Raw genomic sequence first — 25449 nt, 5'->3', positions numbered from 1 at the left:
TTATTTGAACATAATAACATTTAATTTTTAAAAATGTAACTTTTTAACATAATTATAAACTAGTTATATAGAATTACCTGCAATTATGCTAGTGTAAATGCTGTGAGCTGAATTTGGCCGCTGAAGATGATTGTGCTGATAGGCGAAGATGCTGAAATTGATAGCTAAAAATGCTTAAGCTGATAATGGAAAATGCTAGATGCCAAATTAGCATAAAAAACAAACAAACAAAAAAACGCTGGGGTAGCCAAAACAGCTAGCATGTAGCTGAAAAACTAGCTACAAAATAGCTTAAAAATCTGTAAAAAGCCTATAGAAGCCCAAACAGCTAAAAATTAGTCTAACTCCAAAATAGCCCAAAAACTACAAATTAAACTAGCCAAAGCAGGTAGCATGTACATACTAGCCTAACTCAAAAATAGCCTAAAAAACTAAAATAAAATAAAAAGCCTGAATTAGCTAAAACAACTAGAATGTATTAGCTAAACTCCAAAATACTCTAAAAAATCTTAGTAAATGCCAAAATAGTCCAAAAAACTAGCATAATGCCAATTTAAAAACTTTAAAACCTTAACTTTTTAAGATAATTATGAAAAATAAAACGGCAGGAATATGTAAGTAAATGTTTATTTCTATAGCACCTTTCTCAGACAAAAATCACAAAGTGCTTCACAAAGAAGACAGAATAAAATTACAGCCAGTCATACACATATTAATAACATAATAGACAGTAAAAGCAAGGTAAAACACAATAAAAGACAACAATAAAATTACCCAAAAGCTCTTTTGAATAAAAACGTCTTGACCTGACTTTTAAAACACCCAACGGAGTTTATCTGTCGTACTGACATTGGGAGTTCATTCCAAAGACGAGGAGCAACGGCTTAAAAGGCAACGTCTTCTCTGGTTTTAAAGCAGGTTTTTGGAATTTATAATAGATTTTGATTTGAAAACCTCAAGGATCAAACTGAAGAGTAAGGGTTAAAAGGTCAGCAATGTATTTAGGAGTTTTTCCATTCAAGGCTCCAAAAACTAAGAGTAAAATTTTAAAATTTAAAATCTAATAAGGAATACAATTCCAGAATAAATCAACTTAAACCTTAAATAACTTTCTCAATTTTACTCTCCATAAAAATATATTTTGTCAAAATTATACAAGTTAGAAATAAGAGCAAGACAACATCGGACCATTATAACAATAAAATGAAATGATCTGGAGGGCCGGATCCGGCCCCCAGCTCTTGACTTTAACACATGAGATCTAGATGATAATCTATGTGGATTTCAAAGTCATTAAGGCACAAATATTTTTTTCTTAGACAATGAACTATGCTGTTCAATAAAAATGTGCTTTCTAATGTTTAAAATGAGAACTTTCATTTTATTCTGTTGCCAGACAAATAAAAAACATGTAAACATAATCAGATCGAGGTTTTAAACAGTTTATAATAAAGTGACAGGAAAAATGATTGTAATTCACATCTTCCATGCCTGCTAATACCCTGAAGAATGTTGTTACACCTGCAGAACTACAACAAAGTAGTATGGGATGGTGAAACCACCGTGGCTCCGGGAACAACGAGGGAGCTCGGTTCCACTTTCAGACTGAGCACCAGAATAAACAGTAGTAAATTCTGTTCCGCTGGAAAACGGGAGAAAAACACCGATCCAAATGGTTCTGTTCAGCGGAAGGATACGGTCGTTCTGCGGTCTGGTAATGCTTCGGGATTGAGCGGAGAAGCACGCGCATGGATGGCAGCGGTGATGCGGCTCCAGCGTTTTTTTAGGCTGGAAGGAAAGAGGCTGCCGCTCGAGCGGGTGGAGACTGCTCGGCGTTTAAATCCCCCGGGCTGGTTTTTCACATTTTACCAACTAATTACTTTCTTTTTTTAATTTTTCTTTGTGCCGCTGGATTTTTTGTACTTTAATGTCGCCAATACCAGGTCTGTAAGGGCGTCGTTGTTGGGAAGTTTTTCACGGGGGGGTCGGCCAGCGTAGGGCCATGGCAGTCGAGGCTCGGCCGGAGCTGGTCGGGAAGCGGTTCCTCTGTGTCGGCGGGGACGAGCCGCCTGAGCTGGGGAACCTCGCCCGGTGGCCGTGGAGGTCTGGGGTCATACGGGCTGTGAACCACCGTGACGGCGACGAGCTGACGGTAAGAAAACGGCGCTTTCTCCTCCTTTATTTGTGTTTCTGTCGCTGGAGCAAACGGGAGGAATCTGGGCTGGTTGGCTAGCTGCTGTTGGATTATGCTCCGGAAAACCTTCTCCTGTGACAGCTTTACGTTTGTTGGGGTTTGGTCATTGTTTCGTGGGTAAGTTTGGTTCAATTCCCCCTCTCTGTGGAGCAGTCGGTGAGCCGGGGGGAGGCAGACGAACAGCAGGGGGTTATGGAAAGCAAACATGTAGTGTGTGTGTCCAGACAGCTATTTATTTAAACTCTGTCAACATATGCAGGAGCTCTCTGGATCTCCTAAAATGTTCTGACAAACTGCTCTGTGGAGGCATGTGGGGCAGAACCATCTGCCCCACTCCGCTCATCAGCTGATGGAGGCCGAGCTGGCTCCACAGTCTGCTGCAGGTGATCAGTTTTCACCTGAGCACGACCCCGCGTCCCCTCATGTGCGGATTTAAGGGCAATAATCGAACCTCTGTCCGATAATAACCCCATCGACCTGTGCTGGAATTCTTGCAAAAACATCAGACGCGTCCAGCTGCAGGCGGAACAATGGTGTCCTGAAGTGTTGTCTGCATGGGAAAGAACATGCTGTCATATCACTGGCGGGCTCGTGCTGAATGCAGTGCTCAGGTCTTTTAATAAGGGACTGTTTTCAGCAAATAATGAAATAAATGGGTTGACAGGGTGGGAAATGCGCAGCCCTGCACTGGATCATCAGTTTTCTTTTGTTCTGAGATACCTTGTGCGGATGCTCCACAGCACAGCTCTCCCTGGTTGTTTGGCACCTTCTCTTGTCCTTCATCAACACATATCGTCAGATAAATCACCAAAAACTGGCCTTTCAGCTGCTCTTTGTCTCATGTAATTGGGATCTGTTGTTTTTCGGTTGTTGAAACTCGGCCAACGTAAGTGACAGGTTTGTGTCAGCGATTTACAGCTTTGAAATCACCAGACACTTATTGTTTTCCTAATATTTTGATGTACGATCAAACATAACTATTCTAGTGTCCCAACTAGACCTGCCACCAACGATTCATTTAATAGTTGACTAATCCCCGATTATTTTTTTTTCCCGATTAGTCGACTAATCATGCCAAACTGGATGTAAAACACACATCTTCACCAGAATTAACTTTAAACCAACTAAAAATAAACTAAACCTTTAATGAATCATACAGGTTCTGTCCTTCATTAGTTTCTGGTGTTGTTTATGTTCTTTGATTTACTGTAAGTTTTCAACCATGAACACCATCATTCCAGTAGATTGTGAAGGAGAAAAGCGGCTCGACGAGCCGCTTTTCCTTCACAATCTACTGGAATGATGGTGTTAACAGCTAAAAAGTTACAGTATGTTAAAGATTTTGTTTTTAAGCGAATATAACAAAAAGTAAATTTGTTGTTGCTGAACGCTCACATCTTTGTTCAACTTTACTGCAATCCTTAAAATATAATGTAATGTCTAGTCGACTATTAAATTAGTCGTCAACTATTTTAGTAGTCGACTAATCGTGGCAGCCCTAGTCACAACCAAACTGCAGCGTAAAAAGTGTATTTTTAATGAACAGCGTGGTCCTTGCTTCCCAAATCCTTTGTTAAACTGGTGGTTGTGTGTGATGTGATTTAGGCAGAGTAGTGTTCTGGTTTAATCCTTACAATGGGGTACAGTCTCATTAGTAAGGGGCTTAACTGGCTGAGTGAATACAGTGGTGAAGGATTCAAGATTAGATTAGAAGTGTGTCAAGCCAAGCTGTCAGGCCTTTGTCACTGTTTGTGGTCACACATGGAGACACTAAAATGTCGCATTTCGCAGTCACTACATTGATTTTAGTGTTTAAAGAAATCAGAATGTATAACTTTATTTCAGATGAATGGAAAATGGGAGAAATCGTTCAAACCATTGAAGCTAAATTTAGGAGATTTCACTGTTGTGTTCTACGGACAAAAGGAAGTCCCTACTTTACTGTTGCAGCTCCACTAATGTCTACTGCTACATTAATATGACACATTAGTATGTGTTATCAGGTCTAACATCACTGATTCTTGTGTGTCTGAACCGTTGTTAGTCATGACTGAGTATTGCTGCCAAATTCCTTTGATTTACCGTCCAACTGATTCATGGGGAAGACGCTTCATTTCCATTAAAAAAAACATTTTTACTTGTTTGGAATTGTTCGAAACACAAGTTGTGTTTAAACTGAACAAAAGTAGAGCGTTTACAGTAATTTTGACATTAAAAACTAAGAAACTCAAAGGCCTCAAACTTAAATCCTAAACTGATTCTGTATAACCTTGCTTCAGTCCCATTCCGATCATCTTTTGATCTATCTATCCATCTAAACACCTGTATCGTTTTCTAGGACATAGTTTCTGCAGAGCGGCATGAGTTTATTACATTTCTGAGTTGTGGTTGGGATTGTTGTCGCACTCCTATTTCCTATCATCCATTTGTTTACAGTCTCTCTCCCTAGCATACTCTTTGTTTTATATATTCATCAGAAAAATGCCTCAAGAACATAAAAACATTAAAAAACAGAATTTTCATTGTAGTAGGTCTTTAAGTTTCTGTTTCTCCAGAGAATCCTGCTGAATGGTTACTAGTAAAACTGATCACAGGAGGCATGAAACGGCCACACTCATCTGGATTCTCAGTGAGTGAAGAGAATAGTTCAACCAGTTTGTGTCCTTTGTTGTACATTGCAGTGCATGGGTGTACAGTCGCACTGCTGCTGGTTTGTTTTTGGACAGAGAGCTTCATCTGTGCTGCTGATCAGCAGAAAGTGATGGCTGTGACCGGGGAAGAACCTTCCACATCCATCCATGCATGATTATTGCAGAGCTGCAGTTTACTGAGAGGGAGCTGGGCCTTGAATAGCAGCGTTGTTAGGAGCACAAACGTGGGCAGAGAGTTAACGTGGCAGGAGAGCCGCTTTCATCTTCAAGTGTACATGTGTAAAGAAGCTCTCATGATGTTTACTGTTGTGCTGCTTCAGTATGAACATTCTTCAACACCATTGTCTTTGTGGCAGAGTCTAAATTGTATTTAATAGACAAAATGACTTTTTGTTCATTTCTGCTTGTGTATCACATTGCAACTTCAACCATATCATTTTCATTTAGATCCCAAATTAATTGAGCTCTAGCAAGACGTGCTACAGTTTCCCAGAGATGCTGAAAAATAGACATTTACGTGTCCACAGTGTGTATTCAGTTTTATTGTGCGGTTCCTTATTCTATCACCTTAAGACTGGGCTAATATATAAGGAAATGGTAAACCTAAAGATGTTCTTTTTAAAAGAGTGGTTCCCCTGAAAGCCAAAGCTGGACAGACAGTAACTGATTCTCTTTGCCTCTACCTGCATACAGGTCCTCACATTTAGCCATAAAACATTAAACTTGTTTCTAACCAGTGGATGATGCACCACACAAGGTTTAACATTCAAAATATCAAAACATTTTAAACTGTGATTCTTCAAATTGTTATTAAATTACCACATATACAAAAGGCTGAATCTGAATTCTTCCCCTACCCCTCCAGCTTCTTCCTACCCCCTATTTGTAGAGGCATTTAGAAACTGTATTTGTGAGGGTAATGTGTAGGGATTTTTGAGGGTGGTCTGCGCCCCGCTGTGTCGCCGAGGAGAAAGTCAGGAGAAAGTGTGTCCTGAAACACAGAAGTTTACGTTTAAATGTAAGTGATGACCTTTTGTTTAAGGATGACTTTTTAAAATGATAAAACCCATGTTGTGTATTTTCCAAACACTGGCAGCTACACACGACACTAATGTAAATGATCGACAAATAAGGATGACGTCATCGGGGGGGTAGTGTCGTCTGAGTTTGAAGACACTAATTTCCATCCCTCTATGCTTAGAGGGATAGTAGGGCTCAGGGAAGAATTCAGATCTGGTCTTACTTCCTTATTTTAGAACAATAAAAAAATCAAATAACCTGGTGTAGATGTAGCTCTGGGTTTTTTCTGTGGACACTGTTTAGTGGCTTCAATAACCTAAAGATTAGACTCAGGTTAATAAGTCTGCTTTGTGTTTGTTGTGTTTCATTGAAAGAACCAGCCTTCACATACAACTAAAGCCTTGGTTATACCATCAGCGGTCCGCTTGAGCATATATGGCGTCAGGTTTCCACATGGTGTACAATCCCACTGAGGTCGGTCCTTTGAGCGGAGCAGCATTTAACGTGGTTTGGAACCTGGCAAAAACCATGAATGTTGTGGAACAATCAGCATCATGCAACATCATCAGCACATTCAAAGTGCAGGATCTGTGTGATTAGTCGACTACAGATGACACCGTTTGTCTCTTCTGCAGCTGGCTGGATGATGATTTTATGACGATGAGTTTGTTTATGAGTTTAAAAAATCAATGCGCCTGTAGAGAGCAATGACTCGCCCTTTTCCTAAATTTGTTGAAGTATTTTTTGTTGGGACGATAACAAATTTAGCATTAAAAATATACTTTTTTTATAATTATTATTTAAAAATGTTTAAAAGTGAAAACAGGTCCTGCCTTCTGTTTTTCTGTGTAATGATGTTTAGATTAGGTCTGGGTTGTGCCGTACAGAAACGTAGAACCACAGCAGATTGTTTGTGCTTTCAGTGGAACTGGCATGTCTGCTTATAATAACTGACTATATCTGAGAACTGGACTGAGTGTTTACTTCTGGCTCCAACTGAATGAAGTCCATTTTGTCACAATACGGATGCCGCCATGTTGGAGCCAGACATGCCAGTAAGCAGTGATTGGTCAGTGTCTGAGTCGACATTTCTATGGCAACCACTCTCACCAGGCAGGAGGGAACTTGTTGGAAGTCCAAACCCTATCACTTGAAAGCGGGCTTTAGAGAATCTGTCACTTAAACATTTTGAATGTTTGATGTGAGACCTCCTACCTTTAGACGTCCGATTGTCCTGTTTATAACTTGCAATAGAGTAAAAATATGGAGGGAAAAAAAACGAATTTGGAAGAACATGTTAAGAAAATTGATGTGAACAATAGAATCTGATAAATATAAAGGCTGAGTACTAGTATTTCTCTATAGAAGTCTATGGGATCCTTGTGACCAGTGGGTACTTCCTGTTTGGAATGTTAGCGAAGAGTTCTCTTATAGAGTCATGTGCCACAACTATGAGTTTGCGCCGCTATTAACCAGAGTCAAAAGTCTTCAGCAGGATCAGGGCTTTCATGAGGCTCTTTGTGCAGAACCAGAATCATTTTCATGCTAAAGTGATGGATGCGCATGGTTTGTTTTAGCTAGCTACAACACTGACCTGCCGTTGGTGTTTGAGCTGTCACCAGATCTATCTTGATTCTAAGAATTAAAGCATTGCCCCCTAATCTGTAGCAGTATATAAACCTGTCGGAGGTTGAATTACAACTAATGCTGTTCATTGATGGCAACATGGAATTAGATTTGTGTAACCAAACAAAAATAAAGGCCTCCTCAATAATTATTAGCCATTAAACTTTCTGTTCATTCATTTAAATTAGCCTGTTTATCTGTGGTCCAAGTGGACATTGGACAGGCTTTTCCACCTTCATCTTCTGTGATCTTACACAGGACATATTTCTCCCTCTGCCAACACTATGCCACCACTTTCTGAAAACATAAAACATACCATGTGCCAATGAAAAATCTGGTCAAATCTGCTGCCTCATTTTCCTTTCTACTCACCTTTCTAAATAAACACTGCTTTCGTGAACAAGAGAACAACACTCTTAAAGCTAAACCAACTGAATGAAGATGGTAAATATTCATGAGAGCCTGTAAAGGTCCTGTTTGGAAGTGAACTTGCTCAACATCCTTGTTGTCATGAGGGTTTTCTGAGACTCCGTGGTTTTACCAGAATGAGCTTTTAAATGAGCACAACTATGTTGTTAACTATGCTGAACAGTAATGCACTGCGCTCCAGTTTTTCATGACATCCACGTAAAACGGTGTTTTGATAGCGCAGTAACTGGATATGTGTTGGAACTTTGTCTCCTAAGGCACCAGAAAACAAACAGAATACAGAGTGTAAGATGAATCCTGGATGGTATGGCTGGATTTTCCCCCTCCCCCAGTTCAGAGAAGCACACGGACCTGCACACACACAGCACTAAATCTTCTTGACACATTGCCACATACAGCAGTCATAAAGGGTTCTGCAGACTTCCTAGATAACTCTGGGAATACATTTAACACGCATGTTTACTTGCTGCTGTAGTTTCCCAAAAATAAAGTAACAAAACGTTAGTTTGTGGAAATGGGAGACCTAAATTGTTTCAAGCTTAAAAAAATCCTAAATGCTGCAGTTGTAGCAGGATAAGCTGCACCAGCCATGCTCTACTTTTCTATAATCTGGTACTAACTCGGATACTTTCTGTTGTCTTCAACCCCAAAAACAATTTTTGGGTATCCTCATGGCCTACAAAAAAGTGGAGGGTTTTGTGAAACATGGGGAAACAATATGGATATATTAATATCCTACTGTTAGAAAGCCCCTGCAATGAAAATCCAGTTTTTAGAGTTTTTAACATGTCTGTTTTTCTTCTGAAAGAGAACAAATGTGATAAGAAATCATTTTGTTTTTTCATTTCCGAGTATTTCTCCTTTTAAATCAATCAAACTGTCTTGGACAGACTCTGTTTGAATGAATGATCTTCTTTCCATCAACAGCTCTGCTGCACATGCACTAAACCCTCATCTGTTCCTAGTGTCTAGTTCAGGTTCTGGAGAAGAGAAGATGGTATCTTCACATTGACTGCAGTCAAATGAGCCGCCGTTCACATTTCTGTGGTCAAATCAGCATCACTGGATTTTTGTTGTGAGTTTCATCCAATACTTACGGTAGCAGGACTGAGAACGCTGGAAAATCTCCACCAGACTCCACGGAGCTTCTTGATGTGACCACGGAAATGTGAACGGCGGCTCATTTGACCGCAGTTGGAAAGGATTGTAAATCAATGAAAGAGCATTTTGATGTTAGCTTTGATTATTTTATCAAGAACTCTGAGAAACCAATGATTGAATGTATTGATCACAGTCAATAAACATTGGAGAATTAGCTAAAAGAGTCTTTGGTGAACTGGAAGGAGAAAGAATCAGGATTTTGGAGGAAGTTCTGTCCATGAAGATCTTCACTTCCTCGTCCAGCTGACATCCGGATCAGAACCATACGGCTGGACATTACCCAGATTGATGGATGCTTTTATGTAGCAGTGGTGAAGATTTACGCTAGAGAGACACAGAGCTATCATAATCAGATGTGGGGGATCAGGGGCGGAGCTCCAAATGCCACGCCCCCTCAGAGGAGATTTTGGAAATGGAGGCTTCAGATTAACATGAAAAAATGCTTTTTAAGATATTTAGGTTGTAGGATTTTGGTTAAAAACATCATAATCACAATTAAAACACTATTGGGAACATAAAAAAAGACATAGGGGAATTTAATCTTTTTAAAATATCCACGCTTCTCTGCTCCAAACAAACACCCTTTCTCCTAAAGTTGGTGCTTCTCATTCTCAAAGGTGCTGCTGACCACAACAAGTAAGGAAACTTAACCAAAACTTTGTGAGTCAAACAGAAGCTGGAAAACTGTGATTGCAACAGCAAGCAGCAAAAATAAGTTTCATCTCCTAAACAGAATCAAGCCATGTTTAGGCCATGTTTTCTTTAAAGCTTTTTAGGGTCTACCAAAGATTTCCCAATTATGTAGCAAGTATTGCATTAAGATTGTATTATGATATTATAAATGGAAGTGCAGCCAGAGATTTCAGATATGTCGGTATCATCATGTGTGAAGGTGTTCTCATCCTCCACTCCTCCTGCATAGGAGAGCCGCATTATGCTTTTAAGACCATCGTGCTTTTGACCGAGGGACTTTTTTCAGCAGGGGTCGCATTGAGATTACCACTAACATTAATAACAGGGCGACAAGATGCATCGCTGTTGTCAAAGTTGCACAGTCAGCATAATACCTCTTTGTACTCAGTAGTTCTTGGTAAATGAAATCTTCTCCACTAACAGGGAGAACTTCTTTAAACATAGATGTGAACAATTGCACTGGTAATTTTGATCAATTTCACTGTTCTACTTAAGGATGTAGAACTCACATCTAACAAGTTAGATGCAGTTTTATTTTATTTGTTTTATTTTTGCTGGACAAAGTAAGGAACCGCCAGGGAAAATGTTGTCTTCGTAGAGCAGGTTTGTCCATTTTTCCTTCTGTTTATTTGAATTGCTATCATTTAGTTTTATATTATTGGAAAAGAAATGCATTTAATTTGATTTCCTCTATGCTTGTTGTTGTCTTTGTAAACCGAGTGTTGTCTGGTGTTAATATAAAAGGTAAAACTAAAGCAGATGTGTGTATCTCATGTTGTCTGCATGTTGTACAGTGTTGTTAGGCACTCTAGATGAAACTTTTCCCTCTGCTGTGAAAAATCTGTGCTCCAACATCTTGATCCATATCAGACTGTGGCTGTCCGGTGAGTGAGGTTCACAGTTTGGGTCGTGTCGAGTTTGCAACCGGGCTTGGCTGCATCTGTCAGAGCTTCAATGTTTTTCTTGTCAAGGGAGTTTTTGGATGTCTGTGAGCAGTTTCTTTGGGACTGCAGTTGGACTTTTTGTTCTCCGATTCCTTTGGGTTTTTGTACACATTGACGGTATGTTAATATGTTGGCTTATTGCTCTTTTGTACTATAAAAAAAAGTAAAAACGGTTTCCTCATTGATTGGGTATGTACATACACAAGGTAGGTCCCACTTCAAGGAAAACAAATAAAAAAAGAACTCTTCAAACCTTCAAGTTGGCCTGCATTTGTTTTTTAAGTCCAGCCGGTTCAAATCAGCATCAAGAAATCTGCATGAATTGATGGACATTTGATGCGTTTCAAGGTCTGAATCCAGAAATAGTTGAATGCAGCTGCTGCTCTTGTGTTTTCCATCAGCCAGGACCTCGTTGTCTTTCTCAGATGAGTTTTGATTGTGAGTTTTCCTGCTGTTTAAAAAGCTTAAGGCCAATGAGGGAAAAGTCCTGTGTTTTTCTGTCAGGACTGGGTGGCTGGCGGTATTTTCTTTTGGCTTCCTCGCTGTCAGATTCTGCGTGCCCTTGTGCTGTTTATGACTCCTCACTGGCATTCTGATATTACTGAAACGCAGAAAGACATGAGAGATGGAGAGATGAAGGGAGGAGAGAGGGGTCTGTGAAAGGCTGCATGCCATTTAAAAAATGAAGAAAAGGAGAGGGGGAGCGAATTGAAGAGCTGTGTACTCTTATTAATGGTTTGGTTTGAGAGAGAGGTTTCTTTCTGCTCCGTCTGGCCTTTCTCCCATAGCAACAGTAGCTTAGCCACGTGAATAGCAGTTCCTTTGAGTTCACCCACTGCACAGAACTTAACTCCTTCAGCCCCAGACTGCAGCTCCGCTCTGCAAAGGCAGAAAACCCGACAGAACGGGTTCAGAGAGGATCTGCAGTCCCGCTCTGCAACCAAACACTATTTTCAATACGTTTGCTTGTGTTTGTTGGAAAATAATTGTCTGTTATTGTATTAAGTATTGTCTGTTAAAAAAACGTGCTTTTAAAAGAAAAAAAAATACATTTAAATATTTAAGCTCTGAAAGCTTAAGAATTTTAAAAATATGTATAAATAATTATAATTTAAAACAGTACACATTACTTGGAGTGTGCAACCACACAGCTGCTTTTTTCAACATTTGCATCAATGTTTTGACAGTCCAGGAGTAGTGTGTAAAAGGGCTGCCATGATTAGTTGACTAATCGACGACTAATTGACTATTAAAATAGTCGATTCGTTGTTACTTTATTTTATTTGGAGTCAGAGTGTAGTGTAAGTTATATTGCATTCTTCTAGCTTTTTGGACTGTTTTGGCAGTTATTGAGGTTTTTTAGGCTATTTTGGAATTTAGCTAATATTTCTGCTACATGCTAGCTGTTTTGGCTAACTTAGGCTTTTTTTGTTTTGTTTTTTTAGGCTATTTTGAAAATTTAACTAATATCTCTTCTACAGTACATGCTAGCCGTCTAGGCTCTTTTTTTGTTTTAATTTTTAAGCTAATTTGGCATTTAACTTGTATTTTAGCTGCTTATAAACTTCAGCGTTTTCAGCTATCAATTTCAGCATCTTCAACTATCAGCACTAGCATCTTCAGCAGCCAAATTCAGCTCACAGCATTCACACTAGCATTATCACAGATAATGCTAGTGTGAATATATCTAGTTTTAACTTAGTTTAAAGCTAATGGTGGTTAAGATGTGTGCTTTACATCCACTTCATGCATGATCCGATTAGTCGACTAATCGGAAAAAATAATCTGTGATTAGTCGTCTACTAAAATAATCTGTGGCAGCACTAGTGTGTAAGCTACGTTCACACCACCCTCACAACGTGCGTTCAAGCAGCCACTTTAAATGAAAAGTCTACGTAAACGTACATGGGTAAATGTGTTTTTTTTGTGTCAAAATGTTGCGTTGAAGCCTAGCAACACAAGTTCCTATGACCATATTCGGTCTTATTTACAAAATGTGCGGCCATTGAATGCATGTTGAAAGTTAAACCAGTAAAACTTTGACCAGTAGGGGACTTGGATTTGGTAGTGACGTATAGTTGGTGTCCCTTTTAATTCATGGAAGTGCCTCCCTGCTGGTACATTGTGATCACCATGTCCACATATAGTGCACTCTTGAATGTGCCTTACATGCCCGGTGTGACCGTAGCTTCAGTTCTTTTGGTTAGTGCATTGTTCTTGCAGCTAAAAGATAATTTAGATCAAATAGAATCAGACTTTGTTGAGAATTCTTTCATTATTCTGATCATGGTGTTCATTAAAAAGGTTGAGGTTTACAAGTCAAGCATGTCTTACAGTCTTTGACATTCTATCTGTACAAAAACGTCTACAATGGTTAACTGTATTTTTACTGGTGGTGATCAACATATGTTTCATTTTTCTTCCTTTAGTTTGTCCACTCTTTGTTTATCTGCATTATGTAACACTTGCATGTTGCACACACACCTGAACCACATGTTTAAATTGTTGCTTTTCTGACCTTTCTTCCCCCAAAATATTGACAAACTAGTTTTACTTGAATAATCCCAAGCAAATGCTTATGAAGTAAAAATCAAATATATTTTGTTACAGTCTATATGCATGTTTATGTGCTCTTATTTCCTATGATTTGGGTAACAGAAGTCTCTAAATAGAAACGACAACAGAAAAGAAAAGCCAGCAGCTAAAACTGGTGCTGTTAGATTGTGTTTGTGAGCATGCTGGGGCTTTCTGCAGCTGATAGCTGGCATAAAGCAAATGTTTTTTCAAATGTTCTATCAGTATTCTGTAACAGACTGGCAAACTGCCCAAGGTGAACCCCTCCTCTGACTGAATGTCTGCTGAGAGAAGCTCCGGCTGACCCATGCGACCCTGCACACCATGTAGACGGCACATACAATAAGTGAGCTTTAATGCTCCATAAATGTGAAAATGTCTGTAGATGATGTCTAAAACAGAGGATGGGGGGGTTGACAGTTCTGTTTAAAAAAACAAAAAAAAACTGTTTCCGTTTGGTACAGGCGATCTTGCCTGTTCTAAAGAGGACTCTGATAAATGAAGTTGGAAAGTGCACATGGTGGCCTTTTTTTAGTGGAAGTACTTGGGTGACCACCTTTTTACAGAGCAGTAAAAAATTATTTGTCAGTGATTGATACTATAAGTTGTCTCTTAAAAACTGAGAGGTGTATAATGTTTATCATAGATGAACCTCAATGGTAAAAGACGAAATATGAAAACAAGAACCCAGGATCATTACAGTCCTCTCATCTTTAGAGAGTATTGTTCAGTCGGTGACTGAACAATACTTGTTTACTCAACTGTACACTAACTGATAGTTTAAAATACTTGACGGTCTTTCCACTCTACAGTGGTCCCTCGCTATAACGTCTGCTTTCACGCTGGACGCGGAAGCGGCGTGGAACGGAGGCCGCCTCCATCCTGCGCCCTTGTTAACCTATGGTGTGGTCCAGACAAGACGTGGAGCGCTGCAGTCCTCCACGGACGCCTCGCACTGTGTAGAGCAGGGGTGTCAAACTCGAAAGTCCTCGAGGGCCGACGTCCTGCTGGTTTTCCAGAAATCCTGCCTCATCTGCTGCTGATTACCTGGATCAGGTGTGTTTAGCCAATAAGGAGCTTGAAAGGCAGGTTGGTTGGAAAACATGTAGGACACCGGCCCTTCAGGCCTGGAGTTCGACACCTGTGGTGTAGAGGATCGTTTAGGCGTCTGGTCTATTTTGTGGAGGAGCAACAAGCGATCCACGTCAATTCTGGCAGGACGTTACATCAAGATACATGAGAAAATCTGGTCTATTTTCGAAATATAACCAAATTTTCCTCAATAAAACACCGACTGACAAATGTGATCATGTTATTGTATCTAAACAAACTGTAGAGATGAAAATAGATACAATCACAATACACACACTTCTCTCTGTGTCTCAACAACAGATAAATTAAAGAAGTGTAGGTCTACTGACTACTTGCTTCTTAGCAGAAACTTGGGGTCTTATTTTTAGGTTATTTATTTACTCATGATGGCAAAAACAAAATCTCTAGCAGAAGCGCCTGTCGATTATTGCGTAAAAATGCGTGTCTGGTGCAAATTGCAGGAGAGAATGGACGCTGCGTGCACTCTGCTCCGCGTCCAGTGTGAACTTAGCTTAACGCGGTTCTCCTTTGGCAGTATATGGCTGTTATGCAGATTTTTTTTAAGTGCAATTTTGGATTTTCAAATCTTCATTCTATTAAACTGGACTCATTTTTCTATGAAGGTTTGACCTTTGAGAGTCTAAAGAAGAGAGAAATAACATCTGTAGTTATTGTTGTAAAGAATAAAGATGACTGCTGCACCTATCTGGGTTATTTTTGGAACAAACTCCCTCGATAAAAGAGGGAACACTGTTTACGCTGTTTACATTTGTCGTTTTTCTTTCCTCCTCGATCATCCAGAGAATGTGGTGAACATTTGATGTCGGTCTGTTCAGACATTCAGCAGAAGGAAAATGAGCCAATAAATATGTGGACGTTTATTAAGAGAAGGTTTTTTTTAGGGGGGGTATTATGTTCACCAAGTTGTGATTTGGTGCAAAGAATTGACCAACGGAAGACCAGTTTTTAAGGGTTGAGTAAAATACAATTAAAACAGTTTTGAAATAACTGCTGCAGGTTACAAAGCTAATGAAACATTAGAGCGTGAAAGAGGAGGTAACCTGTGCCCCTTCATTCTGTGCTGGTGCTCCTCTAATCTGCTGGGAGACACAATAGTGTTTCCTGTTGTAAAGTTCATCTGTAGTCCAGGGACATTCAGAGATGACTTTCTTCTGTGCAGTTTGTTTGTTACTGCCTTTCCTCTCTTTGCACTATTCACATAAATCTTAACAGTTGGACAGCCCCTCCCCTTTTTAAAAATGTCCTTTTACCAGCATTAAGTAATAGATTCAAGATTCAAGATTCAAGATTCTTTTATTGTCATCCAACACGTGAACATGACAGACGAAATTTGGGACTGTGGTCCCGTCTAATATAAATAAATATAAATAAATAGAAGACCAGAAGTTGTACATATTAACAGCGAGGGTATAAATACAAAATGACCGGAGTGCAATTTACAGCTAAGGTGGCAATGGTGTCATGACATACATTAAATAAAAACGTGAAGTCAATAAAGACTTAAAGAATGTACTTTTTTGCACATTTTAATTGTTTTTTACATTTGTTCATTTGTTTGCGTTTTAGACTTGTCATTTAATTACTGTCTTGTTACTGATTTAGCATAAATCCCCCAAAAAAGATGCTTATTTTCCTAAAAACTGAGCTATCTGCAAGTTGAAATGACAGCTTATTAAGGGTTTGAAACATTTAATTTAGCTTCATGCCTTTAGTTTAACGGACCGTGCTTCAACCCCGGATTGAAGGAGTCTCTTCTTGACGTTCGTCAGCTGGAATGTGAACTGCAATTAAACAAGTTAACTCCTGTTACCTGAGGGAAGGATGGGTCAAGCCCACAAGCTTTATTCTCTGACTTTCACCTTCTGTAGTCTGTCTTTTGCTCTCCTAGGTTTGACATAGCTGTGGATTAAACAAGTGGGAATGCTCCTTAATTTTTTTATTTTATGAAGTCATTGTTTTGTTTGAATTGCATATAAACCACCAAAGTTATTAATTTTTTCTTGCTCTACACCGTTAAAATGAAATAAAGATTGATACTTAAGATTGAGAAAATGTTCCAGTTTAGATCTCCCAATGTTTTATAGATTAACATGACTGACATTGTACTTTAATGGTCTTTTATTAACCTCTTGGTATGCTGATTACAAATGTATTATATAGCAGTGTAAAAGGTGTCCCACTAAAGATGCTTCCTGTTGTTTTTCAGGCAATTTTAGTATTAATATTTAGAAAAATGTATTTCAATGCATTTATGCTTTGACTTTACTGCAACAATAAAAAATGGCTTGTTTTAAAGCAGAAAAAAACAATTCAGTGCTTTTCTGTTGCTTGAATCTGGATCTTCTGCTTATATTATAAAGCAAACTACAACACTAGTTAGTGCCAGCCTAAACGACTGAGTGCTTTTTGACATGGCTCGACAGATGAAGTCTTTTTGCCGAGCATTGTGCTGTTAGGCTGTGAAGCCCCTGTGAAGATTGGTATCTGCTCAAAATGTTTCCATGTGTGAATAATTTCTCAAACTGCAGAATGTTGTAGCACTTTTTTTTTTAAGTCCATCAAACTTTAAAAAAATCTGCCGTCATGTTGAAGGACTTGTATTCATTTGAAACAAACACAACTTCACAACACACATCTCTTTAGGCTGCTAGACAGAAAAAGCAAGATGCTGGTCATTGAAAAGTCCATCCATACATCTGCTATCAAGAGGTTACTGGAGCTTATTCCAGCCTCTTCAGGGTGGAGTACACGCTGGACAAGTCACCAGACCTTCACGGAGCCTTACAAAGGCACATTAACATTCACTCTGAGAGTCGGAAGATGTTTTTTGACTGTGGGAGGAAACTGGAGAAAACCTACACATGCACAAGGAGGACATGCACACAGAAGGGAACCCAAGCAGGATTTGAACTAGAACTATGATGCTCTGAAACCACAGTGCTAACTAATACACTACCTTGCTGCTGTATTGTAGTGCTGCCACAAACGATTATTTTAATAGTCGACTAGTAGTTAACTTTCAGCTTATCCCTTTCAGGGTCCCCACAGCGTAACAGCACCCACTGTTTCTCATCAGTGATTTGTCAGAGTTTTTACGCCGGATGCCCTTCCTGACACAACCTTGTACTTGAGGGGCACAGGGACCCAGTTAGGCAGCAGCGTCAAGGGTCTTGGCTAAGGACCCAATCTGGATGGGGATCAGTGGACAACCCTGGAATTGAACCCAGGGCTCCTGAGTGTCAGCCCTTCACCTAGCCCACTGAGCCATCCAGTCGACTAATCACCGATTATTTTCTCTGATTAGTCGAATAATCAGGTCATGCCCAAGCTAGATGTAAAACACACTTCTTAACCATCATTAGCTTTAGACTGACTAAAAACTAGATATATAGCATTACCGGTGATGATGCTAGTGTAAATGCTGTAAGCTGAATTTGGCAGCTGGAGATGCTGAAATTGATAGCTAGAAATGCTGAAGCTAATAGCTGAAATCAATGAAGCTAAAAGCTGAAAATGCTGAAGGTAATAGCCAGCTAAAATATTATTTAAATGCGAAATTAGCCTAAAAAAATGGAAAAAAGCCTAAATTAGCCAAAATAGCTAGCAAACTTTCTGTGATTAGGCATCAGAGAATAAGAATGGAACGTGGTGACAGTTTTGATAACAGCCACTACAGGCAGCTTTTCAATAGGAATGCTCAGACACTCATGAACTCCACAGTGATGTATGAACTGTTTGCACAATGTGTTGATGAAGGTATTCATACATCTAGGAGAGTTTGTCTAGAAGTTGATTCATGGCACCTGGACATAAAGTCTTCATAGAAATGTTTTACCACTCATCAAACTGACGAAGCTTCTTGGACAAGTGACGGAGCAATAATGACTGTATGGTGAAATGTTATAAGAAGAAAAGACTATAAGTACAGGTGCAGTGACCCGATGTTGCACTTATTTTTAACTTGTATAATTTTGACAAAATATATTTTTATGGAGGGTAAAACATTGAAAGTCATTTAAGGTTTAAATTGATTTATTCTGAAATAATATTCCTGCATTTTTATTATTCATACTTATGTTAAAAAGTTACAGTTTTAAAGTTTTAAAAGTTTAGTTTTAGAGTGTTCAATAAATGTTTATCCTGTTCGGCCCACGACCTAAAGTGTGTTTTGGATTTTGCCGCCTTATGTGATTGAGTTTGACATCACTGGGTTAGAGGGATTGATGGGACGTTTTTGTTTTCATTTCTGAAATGTATTGAGTATGTTGATCCATAAGTGTACGTTGCCTTTCCAGCTGCATGGCCCTAATTGGGGGAGAGGCAGGTATAGAAGTGATGAGAACTTTTTGCCTTGCCTCTTGTTCAGTCAAGCTTCAGCTCAGCACCCTGTGCATTACACTTCATGTTTAAGCTCCATTACTCTTTCATGGAAATAGTCAGATGTCCAGCTGTGTTCTAATAAAATGTGTGCAGTAGAGTTGGGAGTTCACTGCAGTATAAAACATTCAAACAGAAATGTCTTGGGTGTGTCTGAACTCTGTAAAGTCTGGTGTTTTCAAACACAGCTGAGTTGTAAGGCGTGGTTTAGTAGTGGAGTCAAACATGGCACTAAAACTGGTGACTGGAAAGAAGCAGGACCGTGGCTTTGTTGAGGAACGTGTCTCTGAAAAAAACGTCTCATTTGAGGACGTTTCTTTTGGAAATCAATGTTTTATTTTAAAAGGTTTTGACTCGCCTTAAGCTGAGTGTATTTCTTGATTTATGGTCAAACTATAATATTTAAACCCTTGCTTTACATTGGTCAGAGTCTCTGAACACACTGATGGCTGGCTGGAAATATAGACGGAACTTTTCTTGTAACGAATGTCAAATAATTTGAAAGCATGGTTTGGAACATTTGAAAACATGCTGAAATGTGCACTGTCAGGTTGTTGCGTGTGTGTGCATTTGTGTCTGACAGCATGTGCAGTGATGAAGCGTGTGAAGTCCAAAGTTTGTGTTGACATTGCACCAGCACACTGTTGCAGCTGATCTGGAGGCACAGCTGCCATGATAATCGTGAAAAACAGGAAGAAGAGCTGCTCAAGTTTTCCTCCTTCCCGTTTGTCACATTTGAAAAGTTTGGATTACCTAATAACTTTACAAAGTTACCACTTGCATATACTTGTACAAGTTATTGCAAATAGGCAAAATGCAAACGGCTATGACTGTAAGTCAATACAAAAACACTGAAAGCTGGAACCTGGAAACTGTTTTAACACAAGTGACTGTAGATGGAACACAGCTTTTGCTCTCATGTTTTAAAAGGGGAAATTATCAGTCCACTGACTGTCCTGGCAGATTTTCCAAATTTGGAATTTGGAAGAAGCTGGGTTTTGATTTAATTTTGCTGCTTTAGAGATGCACGATTAACTCAAGAACTTCAGGCGGATTGATGGAACAATTGGCAATCCAAACCCACAACAACACGAGCTCACTCAACATCCCTTAAATGGTGCTTTCACATATGTCTAGAATACTGTATTTCTAGGAATCCACTCATGTTTTTACATCTTTCTTTATATAATAAAAAGCAAACATTCAGAAGAAACACTGCTTTTGTGGTTCAGGCAGAGTCTGAAAGTCTTTCTCATTTCTGCATCCAATGTAGCAACCGTCTTTGTTGCCAGGAAACATGTTTGGGATGTAAAGGATTTAAGTTTTGAAAAAAGTCTAACAAATCTGATTACGCTACAAAACATGTCAACAGCTCTTTGGAGACAACTGGAGACAATAGGTCAAATTAATATTTGTAGTATAATCGTTTGAAATTAAACAAACACGATATTGGATCTTTGGAGTGCCCACAAACACAATTTGTCACTGACTTTCCTGTTCATGCACACACAGAGATTCCATAGATAATCACACTGGAGTGTGTGCTAATTATATGAAGATTACCAAGTTCACACAGACTTGTATTCCATTTTCATCCCAAACACTCATATTCCAAATAAGAGCCACAGAAAAAGTGCTTTTATCTGGAAAAAAGGTCAACCCTGTTTGGGAAAACACATCTGGGATTTGGAATATTTTCCATATTGACTCTTTTCATTGACTTGCAGTAATGGTAAAGCACAGGAGTAATCAAGTTTTTTTTCTGAGGTTTTTTTCGGACTCAGTTGTGTCAGATAATAGAGTTCCTGAATGACATTGTGTCTGTAAACCGTGAACTCTTCTGCTAAATCTGGTTGTGAATTATTGTCTGACAAGCTTCTCTGGCCAATTTCTATAGAGCACATGTGTCAAAGTCAAGGCCCAGGGGCCGGATCCGGCCCTCCCAAACATTTTATTGTTATTAATGGCCCAATATTATCTTGCGCTTATTTCTAACCTGTATAATTTTGATAAAATATGTTTTATGGAGAGTAAAATATTGAAAGTTATTTAATGTTTAAGTTGATTTATTCTGGAATAATATTCCTGATTTTTATTAATCATAATTATGTTAAAAATTTACAGTTTAAAAGTTTTAAAAATTTTGCTTTGGAGTGTTTAAAAAATGCTCATCCTGTTTGAACCATGACATGAGGTGTGTTTTGGATTTTGGCCCCCTGTGTGATTGAGTTTGACACTCCTGCCATGGAGAAACTGAGCAACTGTTTGAATCTAAAAAGTATGTTTCAAAAGAAGCCTTGAAGATCTATAGCAATGGCCATTTTCTAGGGATGCTGGGAGGAATGTTGATGGAAATGACTTCAGTGTATCGTCTGTTCCTGGTAGTGTTTTAATCAGAACATAACCAAGAAAATCAGAGTATTGCATCCATGCCGATGAAGCTCTTTATTTGGAATGCGGTGTGCATGTGAACAAAGCAAGTTTCAGTTACTCTTACACCAAAAACAGAACATCTGGAACAGATTGAGGTCCCTCTCAGACTGCAGAACTTATCAAGAGTGCAGCGCTCAGAACAGGAGAGAAGTGCCACTAAAGGTTGTTTTTCACAGACATAAACACGATGCATGATAATCTGGCTGTCTAAGGTGTAAGGACTGTAGTTTGTGAGAAATCTTTTCCTGGGCATCGTCCCTGCAGGACTGCACATGCTGGCCTGAGTGACTTACATGCAGCGTTTACGGAGGCCAGTGAGTGGAGATGTAACATGAGATTATTCCTTGAGAATGTAGGGCAAGGTTCTCTCTCCACACGTGTGTGTCTGCTCGTGCTGCGCTTGCTTGGTGGCTTTCAAGTGCACATCCGTTTGTTGTTTGTGTGAGTGTACTTGCTTGTGTAATTGGATTTGATAGTAAATGTAATGGCTTGAAAGTATGCTATTGTGCAAAAGGTGGGAGTGTGTTTGGAGCAGTTGTTGTATGAATGATAAGTCTGTGTGTGTGTGTGTGTGTGTGTGCACGATCACACTTGGCCTGTGAATGCTGGCTGTGTGTGAGAGAGAAATGGAGAGAGTGAATTACCAGTCCCAGTGCAGCCGATGAAGGAGGGAGGGTGTTCTGCTGCTGGCTCCATTGATTGGTTCCACACAGCCTGTAACATGACCTCCACAGCAGATGTCTGTAACACTGCCAGTGACTTGCACACAAGCATTTCTACCTCAAACACTCACAGGACACAAGTTTACCCTCTCCATGCTACACTTTCTCCCTCCTTTTCCTTATTCTACATCGCTGTCACAATCGGTTCAGATCATTCGTCATTTAAAGTTTTCTTTCCTTTTCCTGAAGAAGTGAAGTGAATCACAGCAGGGGGGCTGGGAGACAGGAAAGGAGCTTGCAGAGGATTTTTGTCCAGCTCTGCTGACTTTGGCAGTACAGGAATGCAGCTGAGGTTGTGTTGAGGCTGGTGGAGGACAGTGTGTCACCTTTCTCTAGTATTTCACATCTTCCAGAGAGCTCGAGGAGAATGGAGAGAGGGGCGTGATGCTCGTTTTATAACTCATCTATACATTGATCCATCTCTCGATACCTACAGTATGGTAAAGAAGTTGAAAACATCAATCAGTTGCATCAAATTTTCAGTATTGACTCCTCACATGCATTCTTTCTTTTAAATCTATTGTTTTTTTTAGGCGGAAAATACTTTTCTGTTTCTTTATGATCACTAATAGGGTGAAACAGTTTTTCATAACTAACCAAATTTCTGTTTTAAAATGGAAAATGACAGATAAATGTATTATTATTCTAGATCAGGGGTGTCAAATTCAATCGCACAAGGGGTCAAAATTGAAAACACATCTTGGGTCGCTGGCTGAACGGTATCAAAATTTACTGAACACTAACGATCTATTTTAGCTGGCTATCAGCTTTAGCGTTTTTAGCTATCAATTTCAGCATCTTCAGCGGCCAAATTCAGCTTACAGCATTCAGACCAGCATTATCACAGGTAATGCTATTTATCTATTTCATAATTATGCTAAAAAGTTGAAGTTTTAAAGTTTTAAAAATGTAGTTTTAGAGTGTTCAATAAATGTTCATCCTGTTCGCCCCACGACCTAAGGTGTGTTTTGGATTTTGGCCCCCTGTGCGATTAAATTTGACACCCCTGCTGTATTGGATGGAAAAGTTGACACAATACTGCATTTAACTGTTTAAAAAAGTTTAAAAAAAAGCTTGGGTCTAACCCCTAAGTGAATTGCTAACCGAAAAGATCAATGAGCATCAATGGATCAATTCACTCATAGTCCACATTATTGTTTTGCTTCTAATGAACCAAAGAAAATGGAAATTACATTCTAACATTGGTGCTAAAAGGGTGAAGCTTTGTTGCTTTGGAAGGGATTACATTTTTGTGATGTCAGCTTCCTGGCAGGAAACACAAACTCTGACCCATACCTCAATTAAAAAACAAAAAACACCCAACAGGCTGATAGGAATTTAACACTGCTTCCGTCGGAGTTTTCTCAAAATAGTTTTCATTCAATATGGTGACATGCTAGGTAGCTACCAGCCAGTGATGTCTCATTCATTACCCCTTTTTGCCACTTCCAATGACTAAATCTGGAGATCCATCGGTCTGCACAGTAAAAACTATTCCCCGAGTCAGATTAAAACAAATCAAACTACAACATTCAAAGCTATCATCAACCAGTTTCATTTGTAGTATAACAAAAACATAGTTTGCAAGCTGTCAAAGCATTGTAATTCAAAAGCTCTGTCCAGTTTTGTGCACTCTCAACATAAAGTGTGTTCAGTTTTGAATGCACTTGAACTTGGAACACCTGAGTTAATACACAACAGTTCATAATCATTAGCGTGGAGCGTCTTCTGTCAGTCAGCTAACATGTGAAGTTGGTGCCAAAAAATCCCAACCGGTGGCCAGGATCCAGAAAACTCTGTCTGCTTCTCAAAGAAATGCTGGGACATATGTACGCTGTTCCATGTGATTGCAACATCAGTCAACAGTTTGTACTCAAACAGCTGCAGTCGCTTTTATTTTTGTAGGGTGGATGTAGAGCTGGAACTGAGATAGCTGTAAATGTGCGTCACTTTTCACGACAAGCACACAACTGTTGGAGGACAACAATGTCCTCTGTGAGGCCAAAGGGAGAAAGTGAATTCTAACATGAGCTCAGTTTGCAGCACAGGGATGAGCTAAGATGGATGGGAACTGTGTACATCATGGTCATATTCCTTTGGCTCATATTTCATTTCTCCCCTTATGTCTAAAAGGACTATTTATAGAGTTTATAATTAATAGGGTTTCAGGCGAAGGTTTTACTTTGTAGTTAGTGTTGATATTTGTACATTTTCATAGATCTCACTTACCAAAAATGCTTTCACTTATCTTTGTTTTTTGTTTTTAATGTATTTGGCAACATTTATTTTAAGAGTTTAAGGAAATATTTATTTTGAGGTAAAAATTCAGTTTTGTAGCTAAAAAAAATGACTTTGAATAGATCAAGATGCAAACATAAACTAATGGAGGAGAGGTGGATGAAAGTCAAACCACACAGTGATTTAACATTTAAAACTTAAAGCATTTGTTGTCATATGCATAGAAAAACAAGCAAACAGAACAAAAAGTGGTCCTGTGTTATATTTTTGTGGTTTTCCTCTCTTCGTGTGATATTTGGCTGTCTCAAAGCTGGCATGGAAGTGGTGTAGCTTCTCAGGCGGGATGGTGGAGGTGTTTGTGGTGGTGCAGACTTACAGTCTGTGAGGTGTTGAAGGTCTATGCAGAATGCTGCATTAGCAGCAGCGGCTCTATCATGGAAGCTGCCGACTTTCTCCCTGTGCTGTTGTTGCCGTTCAGCCTTACAGGTCAGACCATTTCCTCGTGTTTTCTTTATTTAACTTGCTCTGTGAGTGCTTTATATGTTGCACACAATTACAGATGTTGCCAGTCGATCACTTGAAATAACAAAGTGCAGAACTTACCTGAAAAAATGAGCACAAGAACCACAAATCTGCAGTAGCCATGTTTTTTCTTGATTTTTGTTTCACATTAGAGCTGCCACAAGCGATTATTTTAATAGTCGGCTAATCACAGATTATGTTTTTCAATTAGTCGACTAATCGGGTCATTTGCAAACTGGATTCTGAAATTGATGGCTAAAAATGCTGATAGCTGAAAACGCTGAAGCCAATAACCAGCTAAAATATTATCTAAATGCCAAATTAGCCTAAAAAACTGAAAAATGCCCAAGTTGGATAAAATAGCTAGCATGCAGCTGAAATATTAGCTAAACTCCAAAATACCTTAATAAATACCAAAATAGTCCAAAGATCTAGCAGAATACCATTATAACTTCCAACTTTACTACACTCTGACTCCATTATAATATAGATAAATGACTAATCTACTATTAAATTATTTTAAGAGTCGATTAGTCGTCAATGAGTTGACTAATCGTGGCAGCCTTATTTCCCATCATCATCACTGTAGGAGTGAGTTTATCTATCAGTGATCATAAGTCTGATGTCTTTACCTTTTTTAATACAATGCTGCCTAACCCAAGCTAATGATGTGAGACGTTTTAGGTGTAAAAACATGCTAACCTGAAGTCTCTGTAAAATGAAAGGTATTTACGGTGTTGCAGCTGCTTCTG

General features: G+C 39.1%; 1 protein-coding gene across 1 annotated transcript in view; it reads left to right on the top strand.

The window, feature by feature from the left end:
- The first annotated feature begins 1644 nt into the window (after positions 1-1644).
- The window catches only part of jmjd1cb (jumonji domain containing 1Cb), a 107750-nt gene continuing 83945 nt past the window's right edge, over positions 1645-25449 (top strand). The window contains exon 1 of the mRNA XM_024298130.2: positions 1645-2152. Within this exon, the coding sequence (XP_024153898.1) occupies positions 2003-2152 (150 nt within the window). The 5' untranslated portion in view covers positions 1645-2002. The remainder of the gene's footprint in view (positions 2153-25449) is intronic.

The sequence above is a fragment of the Oryzias melastigma genome, linkage group LG19 (assembly GCF_002922805.2).
Source record: "Oryzias melastigma strain HK-1 linkage group LG19, ASM292280v2, whole genome shotgun sequence".
Lineage (NCBI taxonomy): Eukaryota > Metazoa > Chordata > Actinopteri > Beloniformes > Adrianichthyidae > Oryzias > Oryzias melastigma.
Note: the sequence above shows the minus strand (reverse complement) of the source record. Positions and strands in the feature narration are given on the sequence as shown.